The sequence below is a fragment of the Fulmarus glacialis genome, unplaced genomic scaffold (assembly GCF_000690835.1).
Source record: "Fulmarus glacialis isolate BGI_N327 unplaced genomic scaffold, ASM69083v1 scaffold12097, whole genome shotgun sequence".
Classification (NCBI taxonomy): Eukaryota; Metazoa; Chordata; class Aves; order Procellariiformes; family Procellariidae; genus Fulmarus; species Fulmarus glacialis.
In genome coordinates, this window is record NW_009225141.1 from 20,210 (window position 1) to 32,151 (window position 11,942).

Sequence of the window (11,942 nt, forward strand, 5' to 3'; positions counted from 1 at the left end):
ATTTTGGAATTCATGGTGAATGAGCTGGTATTTTAATCAAGGATGTGTTAGATAAGAAACTTTAACATGTGCCTCTTATAGTTGACTTTTTACTAACTTCACGGACATTGTATGGAGATAGAAATTACTAACTTTCAGGGTAATATCCCTTCTTTGTAATAATGACAGTGTAATCTCTGCTCTGTCAGCTTCAGCTGTCTTTTGTGTCTAGCAGAAGTAGCACTGTCAGCATTTTTAATGGAGGATTTCCTGTTCTTTGCTGTCTAGATTAGAGTTCTAGAAGTATGGTTCACTTGTAAAAAGTTTTTATTATTGTTTAAATGGGGGTGTATGTGTTTAGTAACAAAAGCTTTTGTATATTCATTTATGCTAGTAATACTTTTCTATTTTGTACACAGAAGTGAGTATGTGTGTGTCTGTAAAAGCAAATATATGTAAATATACACAGGAATGAATGTATTTGGATTCAAGAGCCAAATATTTTTGGGGAAGGAAAATTGCTCCCATAAGAGAAGTTTTATCTTTTTGAAAAAGATACGTATCAGCTGTTTGGTTTCAATGTTTTCAAGTGCCTTATTTACATCCCTGTTATTGGTGACAAGTTTTGTTTCCCATAAAATGAGTTGGGGTGAGACTGTATTTCAGTATTAAGTTACAGTAATATTGATAGGAAAAAGCCAGGACGTACCAAGTGTTTTGACATAGGAATAAGCTGCTGTCTGTAGCCTCGTCTGCATCATGCTCGTAGCTTCTGCACTAAGGCGCAAGCTTTGCGGTCTACTTTGCATTTATTATGGAATGAATATGGGTAAAAGCATGTACCTGGACAGTCCTTGCAGAGCCACCGAGACATATGACTTGTGTGTTGAAGACCTAATATAAGAAGGCATTTTGCTTGACAGCGTTAATTGGAATAATTTATCCTTGTTAGTCTTGCCCATATGTGGCATTTGTACAGTATGTGGCTTTGGATATAATTAATGTACTCTTTAATTTGTTCCTGTAGCATAAGGTAATGATCTTAATGGGAGTTCTTAGATTCTGTATCTTGTGTTTTAGAAAAATTAGAAACACAAGCATTTAAGTTTGTCATGGCAAGCTCTAGTTCAACTATTAAGGATGGTTATTCCACATATGAATACCTTTGCTACTCTCTCTTGATCTTCATGTGTGTTGTTATACTGACCTCATGTTTCTATTTTTGACATGCTTTTTTTCTCCTCCTTTTCCAGGTGAAGCAGGAGCTGTAGAGGGAAGACCTTGTGGCTCGCAATCATGCCATTCCCTTTTGGCAAGTCCCACAAGTCTCCTGCAGACATAGTGAAGAACCTGAAGGAAAGTATGGCAGTTCTAGAAAAGCAAGATATCTCTGACAAAAAGGCAGAAAAGGTACAGCTGGGACTTTCAATTGCTACACAGTAATTGAAAGGGGGGAAGAAAAAACAAATTTACAGCTGTTGAAACTGAATCAATTAGGAATTAATTTTGGGTTTTATACTCTGATAAAGAGTGAGTTGTTATGTTCCTTTGAACAAGTGTGTTTCATGTTGGTTGGCTTTGTATTTTTATGCCACTGGCAGCTGATATGTTACTTAAAATAATTTGATTTGGAACTGTAGGACATTGCATTCTTCAATAAGCAGCTCACAGCCATACAGTGTTCTGGTGCTTGTGTCCACTGTAGTGGCTTTACTCCTGTACAGTAGTTCTGTCTGTGCTTGTCCATGCAAATATTCACAGAGCACTGTGTCTCTCTTACTGAAACCGAGGAACTATGTGTCTCCATGGATGTCGGTGGAGGATATACTTTTACCTTTCCTTGCCTTTTCTTCAGCCCACAGGAAGACATGGTGAAAAGTTCCTGTGCTGGTGCAGTTTCCTTTAGATAGGATGGTTTGCTACTTCAGGATCTGTACCTGTCGACAGTCATTTACTTCTCAACTGGTAGTCTTGATAGCTTTACTAAAAGTTCAGCCTGTGTGCAGCTGCATCCCATCTAGTGACTCATGTGGCAGGGGTACTTACTGTTTAGATGAAGTTTTTCCTGATAAACTCAGCACAAGGGCATAGATTTCAATAATTCCAAAAAAACCCCAAAACCAAACCAAAAAAACAAGCAAACGAAGCATCTTCCTCTCCAATCTACCAGCTTTTGAAGCAGACTATGATACCCTCCTTGGATCATCTCCCAGCATTATTTAAGTGTTCTGTGCCATTCTTAGCATCCTTACAGAGTCACGTGTAGGAGTTAGTCACAATCTTTTTCATTTCACCAGTATTTTGAAGCAGAGTGTGGCCACCTTCTCTACCTTCAGTTTCACCTGGATTTGGCACCCATAATCTGGGTCGTAACTGAATTGTCATCTTTATGCTGATACTCTTTAAAATCAACATCTTCTACTCCAGTGCCAGCATGTGGTATGTTCCAGGTCTCTTGCAGTGTACCGTAGTATTTTTCCCTGATGCTTTTTCTCTCTTGTTGGAGAGAAAAATGTTGTAGCCTGTTATGCAGGCCTGTGTGGAGACTGGGAGGATTTTTATTTGCTGCTGCTTTTCTTCTTTCTCTAATAAAGACATCTGTCAGGAGAGGAGGGGTAGGTGCATTCTGAAGAATCTGTGATGAGACATGGCACTGCCTCCTTCATCTCAGCCTCATTATTAATTCCTGGAGGTGTGGCTTGATCTTAAAATCTGTGCTCTTTTGTCATCTTTTTCTTTTTGCTTAGACCTCTAATGGGGAACAGACCAGCTTCTTGATGTTCTTGATGCTGTAGCTGAAGATTATTGTGTACCATTTGCTTCTTGCTCGTCTTTAATCCCGTACCTCCATCTTCTTTAAAGACCTCGTTTATGTGAGGCTGCTGCTTTGACAAGGAATAATATGCTAAGCCTGTAGAGTTGTGTCTCCTGCGTCATACAGAAAGCGACACATTCTGCTTGAAGGAGGAAAGAAGGCAACGCATGTTCTTTAGGTTAAATGTAAGGAGGGTTAAATACTGACATTCACAAGGCTGAGCTGGGTATGGCTGGCCTCTGTCATCCTCGTTATTCACAAAGGAGACCAGCTGATGAATCTGAACATTCACGCCACCAGTGTCCACATCTCCATACAGAGATTCTTCAGGAAATAGTTGTTTCATTGGCAAGCCAAGACTTCCATGAAGGTGACGGTGGTTGTGGCAGTTTATCTCAGATTCTCAGATTGTTTGCTGGTTTGATAGAGAAAGGTCTTCAATATCTTATGGACCAGTCGTCACATCTTTGAGGGTACAGCTCTGATTTAGCACTGAATTCGTGCCCTCTTCCTACCCAGTCTATAGAAATGACTGGAGTAACTTTGGAGTTAAAAGTTACTGCAAAGGTCTGAGCAGTAGCCATTATTAAAAAAGAAGAAAAATTTCTACATGCTCATATCTCAATATTTAGGCATCTTTTTATCTTTCACTACACCTTTTATTATTATTATCCTTTCTGCAATGTAACTTTCCACCCTCCTTTGGAGAAGAATTCTGTGCTGATGAAAGGGTGAGTTCTGTGGCTAGTAGTGGAACAGAAATAGAAAAACTCACTGCACATAAAGCACAAAAATTATTACCCTTTGGGAAAGGGGGAGAAGAATGACAGGGTTTTTCTTTTTTTTTATAACTCCATTTTATTAGTGATTAGACTTGTATAAAATACGGTCTCTCTCTCTTTCTCTCTCAGTAATTTCTGCTTCATTGTTGCTGTTTCATCCAGGGGTGTGCTTTTGTAGCCTGTCAAGTAACAACAATGAACTTTAAAGGCTAAGCAGTATGGTACATATTCAGCGTTGATTACTGTTTGTGGTAAAGACAGCCTTTTGAGTGCAGGGAATACTTACTTTTCCAACACTACTTTGTTTCTTAAAATTAAGTACACATGGTTGCATATTTTCTTTACTCTTGAACATATGGAATTTGAAAATCTAGTAGATTAGATTTAAAAAAAAAATTTCAGCACACGTTGAAGTGAATTGAATGTTTCAAAATTTAATTGTTTTAAATATTTCTTCCACAAAATGAAATTAATTGTGAATGCCCTTTTGTTTTATACCTTATGGCTGGCTGAGGTTCTAAAGACAAACTAGTACTTTTCTACTGCAGTACCACAGTGTTTTTAATATGTAGTTCACTGTAGTTCCTACCATGCATGTAGTTCCTACCATGTTCTTAGCATATACTGCTGTTACAAAAATATTTAGTTTGCTACTATGTAGAGGATGCTCTTTGACAGTTTCCTAACACACTTGGACATACAGATTTGTAAGAAAATTAGACAAATAATTTTCCCTAGAAATTAAAAGTGTAATTAATTATGTTTGAACAGAATACCTCCGTTTTTTTCAGTGCTTAGACTGAAATTTAAAACCTTCAATGTTTTGTGAGAGGAAGAAAAAGCAAAGTAAGAAAGAAAAGATTTTTAAAGCTTGGAGAGTGTGTATTCCTGTACATTCTTTATAATCAAAATGGAAGAGATTCTTCAAAGCAAAAAATGTAAACCAATAGTAGTGATCACGATACATCTTGTTCAATTATGAAACATTCTGCCCTGTAATACTGGAAAATTTGTTTTATAAATAAAAATCTGAAATTCAAAAAGTGAATTCTAGTTGCATTTTAATCTACCTTTTTTTGAGCTCTGTGAATACTGGAGAAAAATTAACCAGGTAATTCTCCAGGTCATTTTGAAATCTTCTTTAAGTTTGTGGTACCTGCTTAGGAACTGAGATCTGAAGTGGCTGTAAAAGCTGGGCTGTGTCTTGCTGCTGACGGTTTGCCTCATGTACCATGACTCTGGCTGCTTGTTGGCTGCAGTCTTGTACTTAGGATAGAGGCGATAGCTTGCTGTCTGTTAGTATTTTGGAAGGGAAACTTGAAATAACAAGTGCTTTATAACTGAAAATGTTTCTGAAAAACACATATGCTGTTAGTTCTCCATTACTTGCATTTTTTTTCAGAAAGGGGGGGGCTAAAGGGAAGGGGAAGGAAAACTCCTACCTTTGATCTAGCCTATTAGTCTTTTATTCGCATCTCTTCCTCCTCTTTGGCTTATATCAGCGTTTATTTTTATACTACCGGTTCACTTGGTTTGTAGCACACATTTACTGTCGTGAAGGTAAATATTTACTCATGTAATAAACTTGTTCTTCCCTACCCTCTGACCTTGGGTTAACCAGCTCATAAGAGCTCCTGTTTTGGCTTTCGGATAATTGTTTCAGCCATGTTAACCCGTGCGGGTTGACTATTGCATGCATGGTTGGTCTTTCGTCTTTAAGTTACCAGTTCTATACAATGGATGGTATACTATATGTATGGGACAATGCCATATGCTGTTGTGATTCAGCTGTCCGACTGTAATATTATGTTGTGTTGCCATAGACATAGATCAGATTTCATTCAGTGAGTTAACGCTGTCATTTACAAAGCAGTAAAATTTTAAATTTGTTATGCACATGTGTACAATTAATTCGTGGTTGAAAGAAGGCTAAAGGTTAAGTAATCTGCCTTGCCTACTGCATGGGGCTGTTAGTCAAAGGGTACTTGTTCTGGAAGTAATGGGTGAGAAGATATGCTTCTCTTCTGATTGAACTTAGCTCTTTAATCATAGAATCGTAGAATACCAGATTGGAAGAGGGACCTCAAGGATCATCTGGTCCAACCTTTCTTGGCAAAAGCACGGTCTAGACAAGATGCCCTAGCACCCTGTCCATCCGAATCTTAGAAATGTCCAATATTGGGGAATCCACCACTTCCCTGGGGAGATTATTCCAATGGCTGATTGTTCTTACTGTGAAAAATTTTCCTCTTGTGTTCAATCAGGATCTCCCCAGGAGTAGCTTGTACCCATTAGCCCTCGTCTTTTCCCTGTGACCCCTTGTAAAAAGGGAGTCTCCATCTTCTTTGTAGCCACCCTTTAAATACGGGAACATGGTGATAAGGCCTCCCCTAAGCCTTCTTTTCTCAAGGCTGAACAAATCCAGTTCTCTCAGCCTTTCCTTTAATGATATCTTCATGCTAGATGTCTGCTGAAAAATAATGTAATCATGTAAAATAAACTAGTGGCAGTGATAGAGATAATAATGCGTTTACAGAATTGCATGTTTTTGTAAGTGTTTTGAAATCCGATCATTTTAAAATAGAATTAATAGAATGGTGTTTGTTACTTATGATAGATACTGCTCTAGACTAGTAAAAATACTCACCAAGTACAGGCTCAAAACTATAGCTAGTTTACCTTTTTGATGGATGTTTTCATTAATAGTGCAATTTATGTAATTGCATCACTGATGTGGATGGAACCCCTAGCTATGGACCCAGAGCCTGCTGAGCTCACCTGAAATACTTGAGGACTGATCACGTATTCTTTATCTTTTTCTACTGTTTCGCTAAGTCAAGTCAAGTGTTGCTTCGTAAAACTCAAATACTCCAGCCGTACAAGTCTATAGTATTTGATATTTGAACTGCTTAGCATTTAAAGAAATAGTACATGTATGACTGTCACACCAGAATCAGTTGCATGTTTTTATAGCTATGAACCATTATGGTTTATTCCAGTCTCTAGGTATTTCACAGATATTCTCAAAATGTACTATACAAATAAACAAAGTACTTATTTCTTATTTTTATTAAAGACAAGAAGGCATTATTTAAAAATAAAATTAGACACCATGAAGTCATTGTGCATTTTGATTTTTCTCTAGAGATTTTTTTTTTTCTCTTAAAAGAAGGCAGCACATTAGGCAGTTATTCAGATCTCAGTATCTTAGGAGATCTTGCAAGTAATGCTAGCTAGCCTTCTTTTGTCTTTTTTTGAGATTTTTTTACTGGTTTTTCACTTAGCTCTTCACATTGATATTTAATGTAGCATTATATTTTCAGGTGTAAATTGCATTCTGCATCTGAAATGGCAAAAATAGCTCTGCGCATCATGTATTTGGAATATATTAGAGACTTCATGGAATATAGAAGAGTAGAGAGATTCTAGAACAAGTTTGTCAGAATCTATTTCTAGTCCTTTTGATGTTGAGTTTTAGAGTAGAAGAGGAGGGAATATAGAAATGTCATGTTTTTCGGAAGTGTAGTGCATCAAAAGACCTTGGTTGTTGATATAATACTTTCAGAAAACCTCATATTTCTGTATTTGTAGTATGTATGCAGAAATGATAGTTTGGCCTAAACTGAAGTAATGCAAGCAAGTCTCTTTTCATGATGAAGGTGGTCAGACATTGGTACAGGTTGCCTAGAGAGGTAGTGGGGTGTCCATCCATGGAGCTGTTCAGAGCATGGCTGGCCATGAGCCTGATCAACCTGATAGGACTTTTAGGTTGGCCCTGCCTTGAGCAGGTCATTGGACCCTGATGACCTCCTGAGGTACCTTCCAACCTAAGCTGTTCCATGTTTCTGTGTCTCTAACCATTACTTCCCACTAAAGCCGTATGTCATTCCAAGTTTAAGTGAAGCACATTCAGATGGTCTTGACAGCTGTGAAGAGCATGGGACATAAATTAAAGTCCTGGTGTCTCTTCTTGAAGTTACCAGTTGTATGTTCATGTTAGGTCAGAAGGCTGCTTTTTTTTTTTTTTTTTTTTTTTTTTTCTAAAAAGTACTCGGCGTTTGGAAACACTGTATTTTTTTCTGTCTAGTTTGTGAGCATTTCCATTACCTAGCATCTTTCTAGCGGTGGTGGTGAGGGAGAGCCTTCAAGTGTGATTATTAAAGTTTTTGGGGGGTTGTTCTATCTTCTGGGGTTTTGGTATGAAAAATTCTCCACTGGCATTCTTCTTAATTGCAGGCATGCCCTCAGTATTGCCACAGTCTTACTTAAAATAGGTAGCTACTCGAACCTCTGCCTTTCTTCCTCTTTCATCTTGCTTTCCAAATTAGTGTGCGGGGACAAACTGCAATAGAATTTTTATTGCTGCTTCCTCTTTTCTTGGTAGCCATGCTTCAAAGGCATCTCTTCATTCTCCACATTTGACAGATGTTCCTGTTCTTTTCCTACTAAAGAGATATTTCTTCTGAATTTTAAAGAAATAGAACAGTTGTGTGGTGTAACAATATGGTGAGCTGGCTTTCTCATTTTACGTCTTCAGGAGCTGTCATGAATCTAAGCAGTCATATCGAGCACCTGCTTCTTGCTGTCTTACTAACAGTGCACAGAAAATCCTTTGGAATTTCGATTGAGGAGGAGACAACTGGGACTAGGAACTGCAATTAGCAAGAAAAGGGAGGCAGAGGGGAGTGGAAAGTTGTGGAGGAGCTAAAAATGATATGGAGCCTCTTTAAAGGTCACAAAATCCTTACTTGCATACTTAGCAAAGCTGGAATGGCTTTGGCTTGAATAGTGCATGGGTCATGCTGATCTTAAGCCTCTCTAGATATAATGCACAAACAAGAAATCTTTTTACATATCCCTTATAAGACAGGCAATATCCAGAAAGTGATCATTTTTTCACTTCATTAGTTTTCCATGTGCTACCGATCATAAATACTTTACATTAAAGTGTATGCATACCTTGTTGGCAGGTTCATTAATTACTAAAAATGAGTGTGCTTACAAATGATTCATACTTTTTAGGCACGTGAAGGACTAGTACAATATAATTAAAACAGCTATTTATGATGATAATTTTCAGCCTTTTGCCCCCAAGCTACGTAAACATATATATTGAAAGGAGTAATTATTCTTTTTTCTCCAAGATAACTGTGTTTTAAGATTCAGAAGTGGGTGTTTAGAAGTGTTCCTGTTGATTTTTTTTTTCGTTTTACTCGTGAGATAACTCTGCGTCCATTGCTAAACGTTGCTCTAGCCCATCACGGCAACTAAGGAATTCCTTACGCTGGCTTCCCTAAGTGAGAGGTCAGACCTGTCTGTCTTTTGTAAGATGAACTTCAAACGGGAAGCATCTTAGACTTTTAATTGTCTCCTGTATCGCTGTGTTCTTTTGAGTGCACCTCTTTCTGGGTCTGTTTGCCAGTTTGTTCTTGTATACTGAGATAACCTGAAAATTAAAGGAGGTTCTCTTTGAGGTTTTGTTAGTTGGAAAGGGAAAATTTCAACCCCACTGACTGGAGTGGGAGCCTAGTATTTGACAAAACCTGATGAGTGCAAAATCTGTAGGAGAGGTACATTTGGTCTCTATGAGCAGTTCACTAGAGGCATGTGTCTCCGTGTTTTCCAATCTGATCCCGCGTACCTCTGTTTTACCGAACGGAAATTTTGTCAGGTTCTTTTCAACCCATTGCTATTCTTTAGGGGATTTTTGAATGGGAAGTTTAAAGGCAGTAAAAAGGAAGAGATTTTTACTTTTGGTAACTTATCAAATAAATTGCGTGTGTCTTGCCTGTGCTTTTTTTTTTTTAATAACATATAACAGACTTATTTGCAGAAAGATTGTCTATTGTTTTTTTAACAAGTCGTCATTTCCTGATTTCCCCTCCCCCTCTCCAATGGAAATTTGCAGATTATAAGAATAATAGAGTGTACAGTTACAAAGGCAGATGACATTGTGCTCTAACTGTATTCTTTTCCCATTTTCTTTAGGCCACTGAGGAGGTCTCAAAAAACCTTGTTGCCATGAAGGAAATCTTGTATGGCACAAATGAAAAAGAACCACAGACAGAAGCTGTGGCACAGCTTGCTCAAGAGCTGTACAACAGTGGTCTTCTTAGTACCCTAGTAGCCGACTTGCAGCTAATTGATTTTGAGGTAAGAAGAGAAGTTTGACATTTCTTATATTGTATATGTTAAAATAAACACATCTGAATTTCTGCCACTTTAATTGGTTAAGACATCTTTCGATCTTCAGCTTTTTTTTTCTGGCTGAGACAAAACCATTAGATAGAGAACTCATTGTTCCAAACTACCTAGAAAATTAAGCAAATACAGAATATGAAAACTGTGAATTTAGGCACATAAACTACACAAAATTGAAGTAGATATACCTCTAATGCTGATGATACAGTTCTGTAAAAATTATGGAGTAGTTCTTAATTGTTGTGTACAGAGAAGGGTTGATCTCTTAGTCGTAATACCATAGTGAACACAAGCTATAATACTACAAGGCATGTCTACATTCTCATCTCATTAAATAAAATTACTTGGAAAAGTAAGAGAATTATCGTAGCATTTATGAAGAATTTTAAATATTTAAGGTAAAACTGGTAGTTTTAATAACAGTCCAGTATTTCTCTCTCTCTTTAGAAACAAGTGATACAGCCTTTTTTCTGTTTTCCTCGCCTTTTTTCTGTTTGTTAAAAAAAACCCAAGAAACCCAAGTTTTTATTGGTTACTTCAAAATAGCAATACTTACTTGTATTCAATCATAGCTCTATACAAACTTCTGTCCGGCGTTTGTCACCACATCACATGGAATAATTTAGCTTCCCAGTGCCATAGTGAAAAATCACCCTATTTAGTTATAAGAAATTGCAGTACAATTGGATTTTCCTATTTTCCCGAAGGTCCCGCAAGAAGCATGCGGTTGTCTAGGAAAGCAGCCAAAACCCATGTATCTCGCTCCACAGCCTTGACCATAAAGACCATCCCACTTAAGGTTGCTTTAAAATGGTATTGTTCGTAAACAAATTGTTCACGATGCAAACACAGCATTTTAAGGTCCTATTGTAGTATGACATTCAAAAAACAATCGCTTTCTTCCCTGTTCTTTCTTCTTTCCCCTCCACCCCACCCATAACTCCCTCTGATTTGTGTTTAATTGTAATACAGTGGTATTTTTTCCCTACCCAAACAACTGTTTATACCAAACATAAAACATTCAGGTTGTTAAATAAGCAGGGAGACCTGGGAAAGCTGAGAGGGAATGCTGAAATGTGATGGCCTTTAATTGCTGAAGAAAGGAAATCATGAACCGTCATCTGGATTCTGCTGACCTCTAGATTCTTATCAGCTTGGTGTTTACTCAGCCCGGTTATTAGCAAAGGAAACCTTCATTATCTCCTGGTAATGAAGAGTGATAACAATTTGTACAGGCTTGTTCTCATTAAGGAGATCTATTCATTTTATTCTAAGGGGACTTGAAAAGATTGTGAGTAGTTTCCTGCTTGTGGACTTGCTGCTGCTTTGTTACACGAGGACATGACGGTTCCCTTGAGAGAGAACAAGTAATTTCACGCCGCTTTCTAGGCTGGACCACGTCTGCTTTTTAAGGATGGGATCTGGCAGACTGTCCAGCTATTGTTGTTACCTATAGTTAATGTCAACACACCTGTGCTCCAAACCTACACTAGCTTCCCAGCTGTTACAAAGTCAATCAGATGTTGGCTTTGATACCCCAATATCTATGGTTGGGGGTTTATTGCATGGGAAAGGATTTCTCCATTACTGATGGAGATACGAACTTGATTTCCTGTTGGTTCTTAAACTTGAAGAGTAGGTCTCCATTTATTCCTTCTGGTGCCCCACCACAGCTTGAGGTCATTCAAGGATGAAGTAAACATCATTTTTTTTTGTCAAGAACTTCACTGTCATTCTTGAAGAAGGTTTCCTTGTACAACAGCAATAGACAGCTAATTAATGGACAGGGACTGTTCACTCTGACTCCTAAACTGTCTCAAATGCATTTGAATCTGAATAGTATGGTAAAAAAACCCAGAAAAGTAGCAAATTTAATGTTTTAATTAAGAAACTGTCTGACTGTCCAGACCTTGCTCTATGTATGGGCCTGTTTAAAATGATATCCTTATCTGGAAGTTTTCTTTCCAAGCAAAGCAGTCAACACAACCATCTACTTACCAGTCTTACAAACTTAGCTATTTTCTCCCTGCTGATTTGCGCTAGCGTGTCTGTAGAAGAGATGGTATCCGTTGTGGAACTGTTTTGTTGTTTGGTTTTTTTTTAAATGAAGAAGAAAAAAACAAAAAACAAACAAAAAACAAAAATGCCTTTTGCATAAGGGAGCC

The 11,942-nt window shown here is 37.7% G+C and overlaps 1 protein-coding gene across 1 annotated transcript in view; it reads left to right on the forward strand.

Moving 5' to 3' along the window:
• The first annotated feature begins 1,229 nt into the window (after positions 1 to 1,229).
• CAB39 (calcium binding protein 39) overlaps positions 1,230 to 11,942 on the forward strand; it is a 19,845-nt gene continuing 9,132 nt past the window's right edge. The window contains exons 1-2 of the mRNA XM_009582387.1: positions 1,230 to 1,389; positions 9,565 to 9,729. Of these exons, the coding sequence (XP_009580682.1) occupies positions 1,276 to 1,389; positions 9,565 to 9,729 (279 nt within the window). The 5' untranslated portion in view covers positions 1,230 to 1,275. The remainder of the gene's footprint in view (positions 1,390 to 9,564; positions 9,730 to 11,942) is intronic.